This window comes from Oryctolagus cuniculus, chromosome 10 (genome assembly GCF_964237555.1).
Source record: "Oryctolagus cuniculus chromosome 10, mOryCun1.1, whole genome shotgun sequence".
Taxonomy (NCBI): Eukaryota; Metazoa; Chordata; class Mammalia; order Lagomorpha; family Leporidae; genus Oryctolagus; species Oryctolagus cuniculus.
In genome coordinates, this window is record NC_091441.1 from 109,983,494 (window position 1) to 109,999,012 (window position 15,519).

The 15,519-nt window shown below is 65.3% G+C and overlaps 1 protein-coding gene across 1 annotated transcript in view; it reads left to right on the plus strand.

Annotated features, from left to right (window-relative positions):
* Positions 1–15,519, plus strand: part of PLXNA1 (plexin A1) — a 49,475-nt gene that overhangs the window by 25,848 nt on the left and 8,108 nt on the right. The window contains exons 11-23 of the mRNA XM_070050002.1: positions 592–688; positions 777–970; positions 1,060–1,211; positions 1,295–1,415; positions 1,661–1,797; positions 2,982–3,149; positions 3,333–3,426; positions 3,669–3,908; positions 3,995–4,138; positions 4,543–4,777; positions 6,881–7,023; positions 8,097–8,353; positions 8,643–8,709. Coding sequence (XP_069906103.1) covers positions 592–688; positions 777–970; positions 1,060–1,211; positions 1,295–1,415; positions 1,661–1,797; positions 2,982–3,149; positions 3,333–3,426; positions 3,669–3,908; positions 3,995–4,138; positions 4,543–4,777; positions 6,881–7,023; positions 8,097–8,353; positions 8,643–8,709 — 2,049 coding nt within the window. The remainder of the gene's footprint in view (positions 1–591; positions 689–776; positions 971–1,059; positions 1,212–1,294; positions 1,416–1,660; positions 1,798–2,981; positions 3,150–3,332; positions 3,427–3,668; positions 3,909–3,994; positions 4,139–4,542; positions 4,778–6,880; positions 7,024–8,096; positions 8,354–8,642; positions 8,710–15,519) is intronic.

Sequence of the window (15,519 nt, forward strand, 5' to 3'; positions counted from 1 at the left end):
GAATTGCCAGCCTGGCCCTTGGAGAGGCTGGGCTCCCTGCCTCGGCCCCAGGCAGGGGTGCCGCTGAGGTCCTCACCTGCGCAAAGTGGAGCACAGCAGGGCCTGCTCCGTGGTTTCCTTGCAGGGGCGCCTGGGGAGGGGCCGGGAGGTGGGGCTGCCCTGGCCCATTCAGGAGCTGGAGGTACAGAGGTTCACAGAGCACCCCGATCTGTTCCCCAGGAGCCCAGCGGGGAGCCCTGGTTTCTAGGGGGGCTGCCTGCAGATAATTGTGGGACTGAGCACTCCTGGTGGTTAGAGGGGGTCCCCAAGGAGCCCACCTTGGGAAGCAGGGAAGTCGCCCTGGAGAGGGCCTTGCGTGGCTGCTGGAGACATGCCGGCTGCGGGTTGGGGCGCCGTGGGACCCAAAGAGACGGGGCCAGGCGCGGGGGCTGCCTTGGGAGTTGGGCTCTCAGCAGGAAACGCCAGTCTCGCCGGCAGCCTGGGTGCTGGGCCCTCCCGAGCCTCCCAGCCCAGCGTCGCTGACCCCCTGCCGCAGCCGGGAGCGGGCAGTCGCGGCCCCAGCCTGACCTGCCGCGTGCTTGCTGCCCACAGTACTCCTACGAGGGCAACGACATCAGCGACCTGCCTGTGAACCTGTCTGTCGTGTGGAACGGCAACTTCGTCATCGACAACCCTCAGAACATCCAGGGTGAGCAGGGGCCGGCCGGCCCTGCTGCGGTGGGGGCGGGGTGTGGGCCGGGCCGGGCTGACCGCACCCCGCTCCCCACTCGCCGCAGCCCACCTGTACAAGTGCCCGGCCCTGCGCGAGAGCTGTGGCCTCTGCCTCAAGGCCGACCCCCGCTTCGAGTGCGGCTGGTGCGTGGCCGAGCGCCGCTGCTCCCTGCGCCACCACTGCCCGGCTGACTCGCCCGCCGCCTGGATGCACGCCCGCCACGGCAGCAGCCGCTGCACGGACCCCAAGATCCTCAAGGTAGGCCCTGCCCGCAGCGGGACCCCCGCTGGACTCGAGCCCCGCCCGGTCCCTGCCCCGCTCAGCCCGCCCGCTCTGCCTCGCCGCAGCTGTCCCCAGAGACGGGCCCGAGGCAGGGAGGGACGCGGCTCACCATCACCGGGGAGAACCTGGGCCTGCGGTTCGAGGACGTGCGTCTGGGCGTGCGCGTGGGCAAGGTGCTGTGCAGCCCCGTGGAGAGCGAGTACATCAGCGCCGAGCAGTGAGTACCCGGGGGGGCGGGGGGGGGCCGGGAGCCAGCTGGGCTTGCCCTGCGCAGTCACTGAGGTCGCCCCCTGCCTGCAGGATCGTCTGCGAGATTGGGGATGCCAGCACGGTGCGGTCCCACGATGCCCTGGTGGAGGTGTGTGTGCGGGACTGCTCTCCCCACTACCGGGCCCTGTCGCCCAAGCGCTTCACCTTTGTGGTAAGTCTACTGACGGCCGCTCAGGGCTGGCCTGGGGTCCCCACGTCCAGGCATGGTGGGCTCTTCCGCAGTCTGCACTGTGCCTATTCCAGGGCTACCCCCCGCCCCGCCCTCCCTTCCCCACTGCACCGGGCCCTGGAGCATGTGGGCAGCTCCTGGTCTGGCGACACAGAGGGCAGTGCAGGCGGGCAGAGCAGGCCTGACCGCTGTGGCCCGGGAGCGCCGACAAGCCCCTCTTCCTGCAGACACCAACCTTCTACCGCGTGAGCCCCTCCCGCGGGCCTCTGTCGGGGGGCACCTGGATTGGCATCGAGGGCAGCCATCTGAATGCGGGCAGTGACGTGGCCGTGTCTGTCGGCGGCCGGCCCTGCTCCTTCTCCTGGTACGGAATGCGGGTGGGAGTGGGGGGCTGGGGCACTGCTTGCCCTCTGCTGCTGGTGGTTGGGGGCCAGGGCTGTACCTCCTGGTTCAGATGGCTGTGCGCCCCCTCCCGTTGCCTGGGAAACGGGGGTATGGAGTGCTGGCTGGGGTGATCGCTATGGAAACCCAGAGGCGGGAGAAGGTTACCATGGAGACAGAGGCTACCTCCACAGTGGGAAGAGGGAAGGAGGGAGGGGGCAGTGGGTGGGCGGGGCCTGGCTTCCCAGAGGCGGGCGCTACCTGGCTGCCACCACCCTGGGCCTTCCCTGGGAGCCGGGGATTCCCTTGGGAACAAAATAAGCCGTGTTTAAGAAAAAATTTTAAGAGAGAAAACAGAAATCTTAACAAAAGCCCTGAGGCTTGAAGTGGATAATTTTAGATTAGGGATGATGATGGCGCGGCCCTGCGGTAATCACCCGTTATCAGGCTCATCACTGGCGTTTGCAGCCAGGGGGCCTGGTGGCTGTGGGACTTCCCCACTGTGGGGAAGGAGCCGAGGGGACCCTGAGTGAGCCTCACTGCCCAGGGGGTGACCGGTGACGGGTGACCATCGCCCCAGGAGGCTCGCTTGTCCCCTGGCGGTCCAGGGACTTGGGGAGGAAGACGAGGCACAGGGAGGGAAGGTGTCTGTCCCAGCCAGATGTGGGAGTTGGCCCTGAACTCTGAGGCCTCTGGAGCCGCAGGCAGTTCCTGAACAGGTGCGAGAGGTCGGGGCCACGACCTTGGTCTCTGGCCCTGCTCAGTGATGGTGGAGGCTGTGCGCCCACTTCCCGGCAGGATGGGTGGGTTTGCTGCCCGAAGTTGCGGAGGGGGCATAGGCCCCGCGGGTGTGGAGCTGGGCCCCCGTGGCCGGGGTGGGTGCAGAGGACAGGGCCCGCCCCGCTGGGCATGGAGGCCCTTGAGTTAAGCAGGCCTGCAGGTCAGAGGCCCAGCAGACACCCAGTGGCTAGACCGGGCCCCAGGGCGGGACCGGAACGCATGTTGCTTGGAGGGTAAAGGCACGGCTGCAGGAATGGCCACCCGGAGGCAGGCCTGCTGTCTGCCCGTGGTCGTGACCGCACTGGAGCCTGGTGCTCAGCTCTCCCTGCCGGCGAGCTCCGCCCGGTGCTCTGATTGCCACCTCACCATCCACCTCGGGCCCCCCAGGAGGAACTCCCGGGAGATCCGCTGCCTGACGCCCCCCGGGCAGAACCCCGGTAGCGCCCCCATCGTCATCAACATCAACCGCGCGCAGCTCAGCAACCCCGAGGTGAAGTACAACTACACCGAGGACCCCACCATCCTGAGGATCGACCCCGAGTGGAGCATCAACAGGTGGGGGCGGCGCCCAGGCCCCCCGCTGAGCCGGAGCTTCCTCCGTGCGCTGTGGTGGTCCCACCAGGAAGCACCCTGTGCTGGGAGCGCTGCACACGTTGGCCGCCGCCAAGGGGAGGGGCCCTGGGTCTGCCCCCCCCCCCCCCAGCATTGTCTGACAGTTCCCCATCCTGCATTTTCTAGTGGTGGGACCCTCCTAACGGTCACAGGCACCAATCTGGCCACGGTGCGTGAACCTCGAATCCGAGCCAAGTACGGCGGCGTTGAGAGGGAGAATGTAAGTCCCTGCCCCCTGTTAGCTCCGCCCAGTTCCTACCGTCCCTGCCGCCCCCCCCCCCCAGCTTGGGCCATCCTTGGCTGTTTTGGGAGACCCTGGGGAAGGGACGTGAGCTTGCCTGGTGGGTGGGAGGGGTCCTGGCTTTGGACCCTCCGGGGTGGGTGCTCCAAGGAGCCTTGGTGCGTGGCGCGTTTGGCCCATGGGATGTGGTGGCCCAGCCTCCCGGTGCCCTGCGTCCCCAGAGCTGCATGGTGTACAATGACACCACCATGGTGTGCCGGGCGCCGTCCGTGGACAACCCGACGCGCAGCCCGCCTGAGCTGGGAGAGCGGCCGGACGAGCTGGGCTTCGTCATGGACAACGTGCGCGCCCTGCTAGTGCTCAACTCCTCGTCTTTCGTCTACTACCCCGACCCCGTGCTGGAGCCGCTCAGCCCCACCGGCCTCCTGGAGCTCAAGCCCAGCTCCCCCCTCATCCTCAAGGTGGATCTTGGCTGCCGGCACGGGGTGGGGGTGGAGTTCAGGGAACCCCCCCCCTGAGCCCCCCGGCTCACCTCTCCCCCGTGCAGGGCCGGAACCTCCTGCCCCCCGCGCCTGGCAATTCCCGGCTCAACTACACGGTGCTCATTGGCTCCACACCCTGCATCCTCACCGTGTCGGAGACGCAGCTGCTGTGCGAGTCGCCCAACCTCACCGGGCAGCACAAGGTCACGGTGCGTGCCCCGGCTGGCCCATCCACTTGGGAGGAGGAACCTAGGAGAGCTATGCCCCGGCCCCAGCCCGGGTCTCCTGGCCCCAGCCCGGGTCTCCTGGGCCCAGGCAGCAGGGCCATGCCCGCTCCATGAGCCAGCTCGAGACTTGTCCCCAGATCAGTGAGAGACTCTTGCCAACTGTGCAGGCTCCGCCCCCACCACCGCCCTGAGGCTGCTTCTACCTAATCGAGTCCCCCACCTGCCCCCTGTCCTAAGCCCTTGCCGTGCCCTGGTGCTGATCCCCGCCCCACCCCACCCCCAGATCATCAGTGGAGCTCCACCCTCAGGTAGTGTGTGGGGGTCCCATGGCCACCAGGCAGGAGGGGTGGGAGCGCCCCTCGAGTGGCTCTCCTCCTGGCCGACAGGTGCGAGCGGGTGGCTTTGAGTTCTCGCCAGGCACGCTGCAGGTGTACTCGGACAGCCTGCTGACACTGCCTGCCATTGTGGGCATCGGCGGCGGTGGGGGCCTGCTGCTGCTCGTCATCGTGGCCGTGCTCATCGCGTACAAGCGCAAGTCTCGCGACGCCGACCGCACCCTCAAGCGGCTGCAGCTGCAGATGGACAACCTGGAGTCCCGCGTGGCCCTGGAGTGCAAGGAAGGTGTGCTGCGGGGGGGGGGGGGGGGGGGGTGGCTCGGGGCCTGCTGGCACAGCTGCTGTCTCTGAGCCAGTGCCTTCCCACCTGCTGACGGTGGCTCCGCTTGCAGTGTTGCTACGGCCTTGGCTGGGCTTGGCCCTGGACAGGTGCCTGGCCCGGGTGCCCGGCTGGGGCTTCTGGGCTGCTGGAGCAGATACTGCTTCTGGGGGCTGCTGCTGGAGAAACTGCCACACTAGGAATGGGCCCCTCGTCCTCTTGTGCCTCTGTCCCCTCATCTGCAGAATGGGCACAGTAACAGCACCTGCTTGGCTGGGCAGGGCTGCGATGGGTGCTCCCGTCTTTGGGAACAACACAACCGCAGTGGACGAGTCAGCTGTCCAAAGGGTCTCAAGGGCCAGCCATAGAGCCTGTCCCTGGTGGCCATACTGGGCCTCGGGCTCTGCCTTGCTTGGCCTGCACCCCCTGAAGCCCCTAAGACCAGGTGGGGTAGATTCTGGGCAGGCAGCGGCTGCGGATGGGCTGGCTGGGACTGGGAGGGAGGTGGGTGAGCAGCAGCTGTGAGCATCAGTGGGAAGGGCGGGACCGTGTCCCAGCCAGAACAGAGACCTCCCCTGGTGTGCCGCGGGGTCCGGGGCCGCCGGCCCTGCCCACATGTCTCAGAGCGACCCTGCCCAGGGTCACCGGCTCATCCCTTGCCGAGCCAGCCCTGACCCTACAGGTGTTTGCAGATCCCCTGCACCTGCACTGAGCCCTGGGCTGTGAGTGACTGCATGGGGGTGGGGAGAGTTCAGTGCTGGAAGCAAGGAGGTGGGCGCCAAGCCGGGGCCCGGAAGGAGCCCTCGTGGTCTGGGACAGAGGCCCTGGGCCGTGTGGGGGCCACCTGGCGGGGGTGGGGCCGGCTGCTGGGTTTGACCTTCAGCCCTGGCCCTGGGTAGCTGACTTGGAACCGGCCGTTTTCTCAGGCTGAGTGGCCAGCGGTGCCTCTGGGGCCAGCCTGGTGCAGCCCCACCTTCCCGGGGCTCCAGGCCTGCCGTGAGCCTGTCGGAGACTCCGTGTGGTCCTCCGCGCGGGCGTGTGGCGGGAGCGGCCTTGCTAGTAGCTGGCGTTGGCGGCTAGTTTCTCAAGTGCCAGGCGTGGTGCAGAGCCTGGGGCAGTCCCGTGGCAGGGCCGGGCGCCGAAGCCGCTCTGGCTCGAGGTGGGGTGGTTGCTAAATCCGCAGGGGCTCTGATGTCGTACATAGAAAGTCCCGCGTCCCAGTGGCCCCCAGACCCCCGTAAACCTAATGCCTGGGGTCTGCTGGGGCTCACCCGGAGGGCAGGCTTGGTGGACAGGAGGCGGTGGCCTGGGTCTCCCTGGGGATGGCCTGTGGAACATGGTGGCTGTGACAGCTCTGTGGCCGGCCAGGTGCAGGTGAGCCTGACAGCGGGCCCAGGACGTGAAGGCCCCACCTCTTCACCAAACCCACCAGACGCAGCCCCCTGCCCCGCTCTTAACTAAACCTGCCAGACGCAGCCCCCTGCCCAGCCCCAGCCTGCCTGGCGCTCCTCTGGCTCACGATCAGATAGCGCATCCCTCAGGCAGCTGCAGCGGACACCTCACAGCTCTGGAATGTTCTGTGGGGCCGCTGCACTGCCCTGCCTGCCTTTGTTCCTGACGGAGGCAGAGCTGGCCCGGAGGGGGGTCGGGCTGCGCTGAGGGCCCCTGTGTGCCTGAGGTATGCGTGGGGAGTTGGCGGAGGGCGGGCGTGGGGGTTGGGGCACAGCGCGCAGCCGGTTGGCCCTGGGCCTCTGCTGCCCCCCACCTCCCATACTTGGGTACCCCGTCCCTTCCTGGGTGGTGGAAGGAGGCTCCACCCCCATTGTCAGCATCTGCGACCCTGGGGCCCTACACAGCCCAGCCCTGGTGCCGCAGCCATCTCTGCTGTCATCTGGGTTAATCCTGTGGCAGTCGGGAGGGAGAGGAGTTGGGTCCCTGGTAGGGCTAGGGAGCCAGGCACCGGGAGACGCAGTGGTCGCAAAGCCCTGGGGTGACAGGGCTAGGATGGGCAGTGGGAGGGCGGGGCCGGCAGGAGGTGCCCCCGCTGATGACGTGTCCTGCCACACACAGCCTTCGCAGAGCTGCAGACTGACATCCACGAGCTGACCAACGACCTGGACGGAGCCGGCATCCCGTTCCTGGACTACCGCACGTACGCCATGCGCGTGTTGTTCCCTGGGATTGAGGACCACCCCGTGCTCAAGGAGATGGAGGTAGGAGCACCAGCCTCGCAGCCGGCAAGCAGAGGCCGCTGCCACGCTGCCTGCAAGGCCCCTGGGTGTGGGGCAGGCCGGATGACCTCAGCAGCCGGGAGTCCTCGGGGCAGCCCAGTCCTGCTGGGCTCAGGACCCAGGCATATCCGAGAGTGGGCCAGGCAGCGAGCCCCATGTCCAGGCTGGGCCAGGGCACTGGCCAGGGTGGCTCTGGAGGGCGGGAAGGAGAGGGCCCAGGAGCGTGGGGGAGGCCGGGCCTCCTCCCAGCACACTGCCCCTGTGCCTGCGTGCTCGGCCCTGTCTCGGGGGCTGCCTCCAAGGGGCCCGCTGGCCACCTGCTCACCTGCAAACCCGGGTGGTTCCCGGCGGCTCTGCTCATGGCCTCCCACCCCAGGCTGCTGCCATGTCGAAGCTCCCCATAGGACCCCTCCGGCTGTCATCTGTCCGACTGTCTCTCAGCTGGGACTGTGCGTGTTCTGCCCAGTGCCTGTTGTTTGCCTGGACGAGGAGCCAGGTGTCCCTGGTGACCTCGGGGCACAGCCTGGTGGGAAACCTGCCGTGACAAGCCTCGGAGCCCTGGAGCCGGCCGTGCCTACACTGCACCTCCTCCTCACCTCCGTGCTGCGTGATCCCAGTCGGGCCTCCTCCTTTCTCTGGACTTGGGTGTCCTTGTCCATGAGGCGGGGACAGTGCTGGGTTCGCATTGCTTATCTGAAGGCAGAATGAGACCAGGACGCGTGCCCCACCCCCTGCGGATGACACCAGGGCACTGGGCTTCCTCCGAGCTCGTTCGTGCCAGGCGAGGGGAGATCCGGTCCGAGGGCCTGGCCGCGCAGGGGTGGCAGGAGCTGTCTCCCCCACCCAGAGTCTGCACTCCCGGCAGCACCAGCGGTGCCCGTGTCCTGTCCCTGCCTGCAGGGAGCTTCCCGGGCCGCGGAGCAGGGGACCTGTGCCAAAGACTGTGCCGATGGCATTGGGCCGTGGTGGCAGCTTCCAGGTCATATCCTTTCTGCCCAGAAGGCTGGTCGAGGCTGGGGGGTCAGCGTGACATGCCGACCCGGGTGTGCCCACAGGTGCAGGCCAACGTGGAGAAGTCGCTGACGCTGTTTGGGCAGCTGCTGACCAAGAAGCACTTCCTGCTCACCTTCATCCGCACGCTGGAGGCCCAGCGCAGCTTCTCCATGCGCGACCGCGGCAACGTGGCCTCACTCATCATGACGGCCCTGCAGGGCGAGATGGAGTACGCCACGGGCGTGCTCAAGCAGCTGCTGTCCGACCTCATCGAGAAGAACCTGGAGAGCAAGAACCACCCCAAGCTGCTGCTGCGGCGGTGAGCCCCGGGCGGGGCGGGGGCGATCACCGGACCCCCGAGCCTCAGCCTCCCCCTGTCCAGGCACCGACAGCAAGGCCCCAGGCGTGCCGGCACGTGTGGGGCCGCCAGCGCCAGGCCCGAGTTGGCTCCAGGGCCTGGGCTCTCCATGGCCGACCTCACAGCCACCTGGTGCCCTGTGGAGGGGGTGTCTCCGGGAGGCCTGGGGGGGGGCTGCAGGGCCCGTGCTGGTGCCCGGTGGCTGTGACGCCAGCTGGCCTTGTCCTGCTGTTCTCCCTCCGCTCCCTAGGACTGAGTCGGTGGCCGAGAAGATGCTGACCAACTGGTTCACCTTCCTCTTGTACAAGTTCCTCAAGGTAGGCTGGAGACGGGCGTTCGGCCAGAGCCACGGTGGCAGGGGCGGGCCGAGGGGCTGGGGGCCGCGGCGCAGAGAAAAGGCAGAGGAAGCCGGCTCGGGGCACGGGGACCCAGCCTCAGGTGCCTGGGCACACACAGCCCTTGGCCCCTTGCCTGCCTCCCTTCCTCTCAGTTGCCTGGCCCTTGCTTAGCCCACACGGTAGCTGTGGGTGTCCCAGCTGGGCAGCGAGCGGCTGAGCTGGCTCTGGACGCAGGCCCAGACTCCACGCTGCCAGTGTCCGGAGCACGGAAGGTGGAGACGGGAGCTGGCCGTGGCCCCCGAGCCTGTGTTGTGGCTGTAGTTTGTGGAGTCAGTTGCCTGCGCTGCAGGTGCGGAGCCGTCATATGGATCGGGTGCCACCTGGCTGGCAGTGTGGTGCACGTTGTCACAGGCTGGGAGCAGCAGGATCCCCGTGTCGAGCCGTGTGTGTGTGTGTGCATTAAGCATGTGCCCTGCGTGCTGTCCACGTGCCGGTGACCAGCTCTGTGGCCTAGCAGTCGAGGGTGGGGGCTGGTGCCGACCGACTGCCCGGATTCAAAGCCTCGTTTTCATGGAATCCTGGGATGGCCTGTGCCCCCGCCTGCTCAGCTGTCACTCAGCAGGATGCTGCTCTGCCCAGCTCAGCTCAGAGGTGTTGGTGCCCAGAGCGGAGTCTGCACCGCGGCTCAGGACACTCAGGAGGCAGGATGGGGGGTGGGTGCTGGGGGTTGAGACAGGGCAGGGGCAGGGGTCTGAGGTCCCCGCAGTGAAGGCAGACAGCCCGCAGGGAGGGAGCCGTGAGGCAGTGAGAGAGAAAGGACCCAGGACGGCGAAGGAGTGGGCCTCGTGGCCATCACTGGAGGTGACAGGTTCCTGTGCGCACAGCAGTGCCCAACCTAATCATATCGTCATTGCGTGCAGAAGTGGCGACAGCTAACACAGAGTCGGGCATTTCCTGCAAAAGTGCCGTCCTGTTACATCTGCCATTGGTTTTCACGCTCACGGAGTTGAGCTCCGTCCACCCAGAGCCGCAGCTCAGAGCAGGTGCACCTGCAGGCAGCTCTCACGCCCAGACAGGCAGGCTTAGCAGGACGAGCCCCGCCTGAGAACCTGGGTCGGCTGTGGATTCTGTTTCCTGCGGGGCTGGCCACAGGGCTGGAACACCGTGCATTTTTGCAGGAGCACTGCACAGTGCAAGGCCTGCAGGGCTACGTCCGGGAGGAAAGGCTGCGTCTCGGGGTGGTGGACGGCCAGGGAGGCTAGGAGGGGAGGTGGGAGCAGGCGAGGGGAGCATCATGGGCCGTGCTGACCCCGAGCCCACCCTCATCTGCAGTGTGGTCCCAGCAAAGGGGTGCAGCGGGTGAGGGAGCTCTCAAAGCTGCTGGGCCCCTTGTGGTGCAGAGAGGGAGACTGATGCTGGATACGGACGATGGCCCACGGCCAGGACCTGGCTTCTCCAGGAAGGGGGCGAGTCCCCGCCCCAGGAGAGAGGCCTGAGGCTGACTGTGTCTGTGCCGCTGGCCACTGGCTACTTTCGACGCTGGCCGCTGGCTACTTTCAACGGCTTTGGGTTTTGTTGCATGTTATTTTAAGATAAACTTGATTGTTCATCCGAGAGGCAGAGAGACAGAGACATAGATAGTGGCAGAGAGTTCCTGTCCGTTGGGTCACTCTCCAGCTGCCCTCAACCGCTGGGCCCGGGCGGCCCGAAGCCGAGAGCTGGGAACCCAACTCCTAGAGCCACGAGGGCACGAGGGCCTCCCAGGGCTGCCTTAGCGTTAAGCTGGGGACCCGAGACAGAGCCACTACGTGGGGTCCCCTGGGCCACACCCTGACCTCAAGCAGCCCCGGGCTTGCAGTGCAATAGGGTGCCGAGACGGCCCCACACGCAGCCAAGCCCCAACACGGTCCCTCCTCTTGGGGTGTTTCACATGTACGGCACAGCAGCCAAGTTTCAAACTTGAGTTTTGTGCTTTTCCTGGGCCTTTGACATGGGTTCTGACCCTCTCTGACCACGGTGGGCAGCGCCTGTGGCAGTAGCTCCCGGGGAGCCCCACGGCCACACCACAGCCCGCGATGTAGTGCACTACCTTGCCCATGTCTTTTGTTTGGACGCGAGCTGCTGGTTACCGGCGAGGCCCTGGGCGTTCTCAGCATTAGGGGGGGGCTGGGCAGTTCAGCGGTGCGGCAGGAAGAGGGCACTGAAGTGCGCTATGGACTTAGAGGGCGTTCCATCTCCCAGGGGTTCAGCGGGACGGAACGCTCCCATCCTCAGTCGAGGGGGCGTCCACACTGCCTGCCCGGCCCAGGCACCGCCACCACCACCCAGATGAACACTTGTCACAATCCCTGCCCTCCACGGCTGTGTCACTGCCCACGGTGACATCCCCAGGAGACGCCGGGTTCACCTTTGGCATCGCACGCCCTGTCGGCTTTGGTCGGCGTGCACTGTCGTGTGTGCCCTGTTGCAGCGTCCTGCAGAGTGGCGTTCCGTGCCCTGCCTGTCCACCCCTTCCTCTCCTGACCCCCGGGAACCCCGACTTCCTGTCGTCCCCCTGGGTTTGCCTTTTCCGAATGTCATCGAGTTGGAATTGTACCGTGCGCAGCCTCACCTGATTGCTATATTTCACCTGGTCACGTGCATTTGAGGTGCCCGCGTGTCTTTCCGTGGCTTGGCAGCTCATTCCTTTTGGGCACGCCACAGATTCCTCTCACCGTTCTGACTGGTAAAATACACGCGGCGTGAAACCTGCCCTCGGACCGTTCTGCAGGGCGCAGGTTCGGTGGCGTCAGAGACAGCGGCCCCTCGGCGTCCGTGAGGAACAGTGCACAGACGCTCCGGTCCCTTCTGTGAGGTGGTGTGGGGTTCGCACAGAACAAGCCTGCCCTGCCCCCACGCCCACTCACTCTGGACGGCCAGGGACCCCTCACACGGGGGAGCCCTGTGCAAACAGCTGCCCTCCTGTGTGCGGCAGCGATGACGAGCGAGAGTCTACGCTCAGCCCCTACCCGGTGTTTTCCTTCTGCTTCCACGGACGTGGAATCCACGGATCTGGATAGCCGACTGCACGCTGATAATGTGGCCCAGCCGTCACCCCCGCCCGTGCCCAGCAGTGCCTTCTCCCAAGCTGGGACCCCTCCCCACTTCTCTCGCCCCCCGGCCCCAGCAGCCCCTGTTCTGCTCTGTCTCTGCGGTCCCTGGTATCAGCAAAGTCCGAGTATCGGTCCTTTTGCGGTTGGAGGCTTTCACTGAGGTGGCGTGCAAGCAACCACGTGTCCATCAGCGGAGGAGTGGCTACGCAAGGTGTGGGTACGGCACCCCCTTCCCCAGGGCTTCCCCTCCCTGGGTCCCCCGTGATCTGAAAACCCCCCTGAGAAGCTGCAGAAGTGAGCGACCCCTCGGTTTTAAGTTGCGTTCTGGCACCTCGTGCCGGCCCCCTCCGTCCTGCCTGGACAGGAACCCCCCCGCTGTCCGGCGTGTCCGCGCCGTCCCTTAGCGGTTTCTGTGGGGCGGCAGCGCTTGAGGGCAGAGACCGTCCAGCCCGCTTCACCGCGGCCCGACCTCAGGAGGCGTGCTGCTGGCCGTAGCAGGCAGGGAGCGCTTCCTGGCAGGGCGGCGAGCCGGTGAGCGTTCTCAGGAGGCAAGGGGAGGGGCGTGCTGCCGGTGCTGCAGCCGCGGCGAGAGCAGTCCCGCGTCCGTGGCCCGGGAACGAAGGGAGGTCCTGCTCGGTCCACAGCCGTACCTCAGACCACAGAGGGCGTGACTGGTGCGTGGCGAGTGCTTACTCAGATGGGGACGGCATGGTGTCTGTGGGTGGAAGGTGCGGCGGAAGGCGCGTCCCGGGGCAGGAAGCCCAGCGCTGAGCCTACACAGAGACTGTCTGGGAATAGAACACGGCGTGTGTAGGATTCTGTCGCATCTGAGGTTCCGGGCATCCACCTAGCGTCCTAGAGGAAAGAGGGACTGTCCACATGGCGGAGTACCACGCAGCCCTAAAGAGGAGGGAAACCCTGGCACGTGCGACACGCAGATGGACTTGGAGAGAACACATGGTTTTTAAACAACCCAGATCCTTTTCATCCCTTGCTGTCTTTAGAAACAAAACCTTTAAAAAAAAGATGTATATATTTACTTGGAAGTCGAAGTTACAGAGAGACAGGGATCTTCCCACCTGCTGGTTTGCTCCCTAGATGGTCAGAATGGTCAGGGCTGAGCCAGGCCGAAACCAGAAGCTGGGAGCTTCATTGTCATGTCCCACATGGGTGCCTGGGGCCCAAGCACTTGGGCCAGCTTGAGCTGCTTTTCCCAGGCCATTAGCAGGGAGCTGGATCAGAAGTAGAGCAGCCAGGACATAAAGTGGTGCCCATACGGGGTGCCGGCATCGCAGGCAGCAGCTTAAACCCACTGCGCCACAGTGCCAGTCCCTAGAAACAAGTAGAAAGCCGTCTGGGCTCGTGAGCGCATGGACGTGAGTAGGAAGGGGTGCGCGCCAGCCCTCTGATGTTCTGAGGGCGATGTCGTCCATGTTTTGCTGCCTGTCTTCTTCCCAGGCTGGCTTTTGAACTGAAGCAAATGCCTATAATAGAGGGTGCTTTTCACACTGAGAAGAAATCCTATGGGTGGACCCTTCTCCTCGTTGGGAAGTTTTCTTCTTTTGAGTGGTGGCACTCATGTCGCCTGCACGCACTGCACTTCTCTTCCCTCTCCCCCCACCGCGGGCAGTGTGCGCGGCCCACCTTTGCAGGTAGGGACACAGGTGTTAGCCCTCTTCTGCGTTACCGACTGCGTGATGTCCCACAGTGTGGCTCCTGCGCCCTTCATTGCACGTTCACTGCCGAAGCGTGTAGGAGCATTTGGATCCTCGGCCGCCGTGCGTCGCTGGTAGCGCCTTTGTCTTGGTTTGCTGAGTGGATTTCCAGCAGAGCGAGTGTAGGCGATCGGGCGCGCTCGGTTTTAATCGTCAGAAATGCTGCCACGTTGTCCTGTAAAAAGCCGCACCGGTTCCTTGTCTGAGACTCCTCCCCTGGGGGAACACCGGGCTTAGCAGTCTGGTCGCCGCCGGTTTGCCAAGTGTACACTGAGACCTGGTCCCTTAGTTGGCATTCCTCTCGCGAGCTGAGCGCCGTGTCTGTGTTTGATCGGCCACTTTTAACTTTTCTTTGAAGCCAAGTTTGCAAATGTCTGTTTGTAGCCTTTGGTCATTTTTGTAGAATTACTCTTTTCAGGGGCGACAGGAATTTTTAAAAGCACGGTCATCGTTTGGAGCTGCCGTGTTGCACTGAGATACAACTCTTGTTGGTGTGTGGTGTGAGGTCGGGGTGCAGCTTGACTCCCCCCAACCAGATGGAGAAGCATCTGGCTCGTGCCTTTACCAGGCTGCCCGGGTCGGCTTTCGCTATGAAGGTGCCGCGTCTCGCTGGGCGGTTTCTCCGCATTCGTGGCTGGGGCTGAGTCTGGGGCCTTCGATTCTGGACTTTGCTCTCTCCCAGCTTCTTACCGCTCTGATTCCTCCTTTGGGCTGTCTGGGCAGACTCTGAAGGAAGTGGTCAGGGCCGGCGAGGGCAGGCTGCTGCCTGGGTCGGAGGGAGAGGCGTGGCCCTGCCTGAGCCTTCTCTGAGGATACCTGGTTTTTAAAGAGCAGGTGCTTGGGGCCCACGGGGTCTGGATTTGAATTCTGGATTCTCCAGCTGTTTGCTGTGTGACCTCAGGTTCATAAGTTCTTGCTCTGACCTCCAGAGGCTGCAGCTGTGCTGCGTTCACCCTCTGCGAGGTCCTGGGCCTGGGGAACCCTGGGCGGCCCCTCCCATCAGGTGGCATTTCCAGGAAGAGAGGCAGCTGTCAGCGGCCCCTGGTCCAGCCCTGCTCCCCTTCCCAGCCCACTTAATGAAGCCAAGTTTGCAAATGAAACATAATTTCAAAGACAGGCGTGTTGTCGCAAGGTCTCAGGATGATCCAGGCTTGCGGCTGCTCCTTAGCAGCTGTCTCTTTAATTACCGCAGATGCTAACGAGGTGCCCGGAGCATCTGGTTACTGGGTAGAGCCACTGTTTGTTTGCCAAGGGCCCGGTTGGGGGCTGCCCGAGCCTGCTGCCCGCCAGGGGCACACTCAGACCTTCTGAACCCCGTCAGATGGCTGTGACTGCAGCGGACCCTGAACCCAGGCCCTGGTGTCCAGTCAGTGGTTTCACTTTGCCATGGCAACGTGAACCTTTACCCTAGACGCAGTTTCATTGGTTCAGTTCCTGCCCCAGGTGCCGGCAGCCCCTCCCAGACTGTGCACTGGGTGCCGGGGATAGGATGTGAGTGAGGCAGACATGCCCGGGCCCTCGGGCAGCCCCCACCCCCAGCGGGAGTGAGGTCACTTCCGCAGGTGACGCAGGGAGGGGCTGCATCGTTGGGGGTGGGGTGGGGAGCCCTCGTGGGAAGGGGGTGCCGGGTAGAGTCCAGAGCACCTGTGAAGGCCGGGAGAGAGTTCTGGCTGTGGGGACAGCAGCCGCAGAGGCTGCGAGGTGGGGGCAGGAGGCAGCCCTCGAGGCCGCCGTGTGGGGGCCCGGGAGCGGGCATTTGCCTGGCCAGACCGCAGCCCTGCTGGCCCGGGGCTGCGGAGCCTCTGCGGGGCGAGTTCTTGGGAACAGGTAGCGTCAATGCTCAGTCGCTTAGAGCACGCGTTGTGGACTCCACCCTGGCCCCGGCCACCACAGTCAGGTTCCGTGCGTGGGGGAGGACGCCAGGCTGGAATCAGCCGGCCTCGGTCTGTCTCGGCCTAAATCCCGCTGGGCCGCACCGCCAT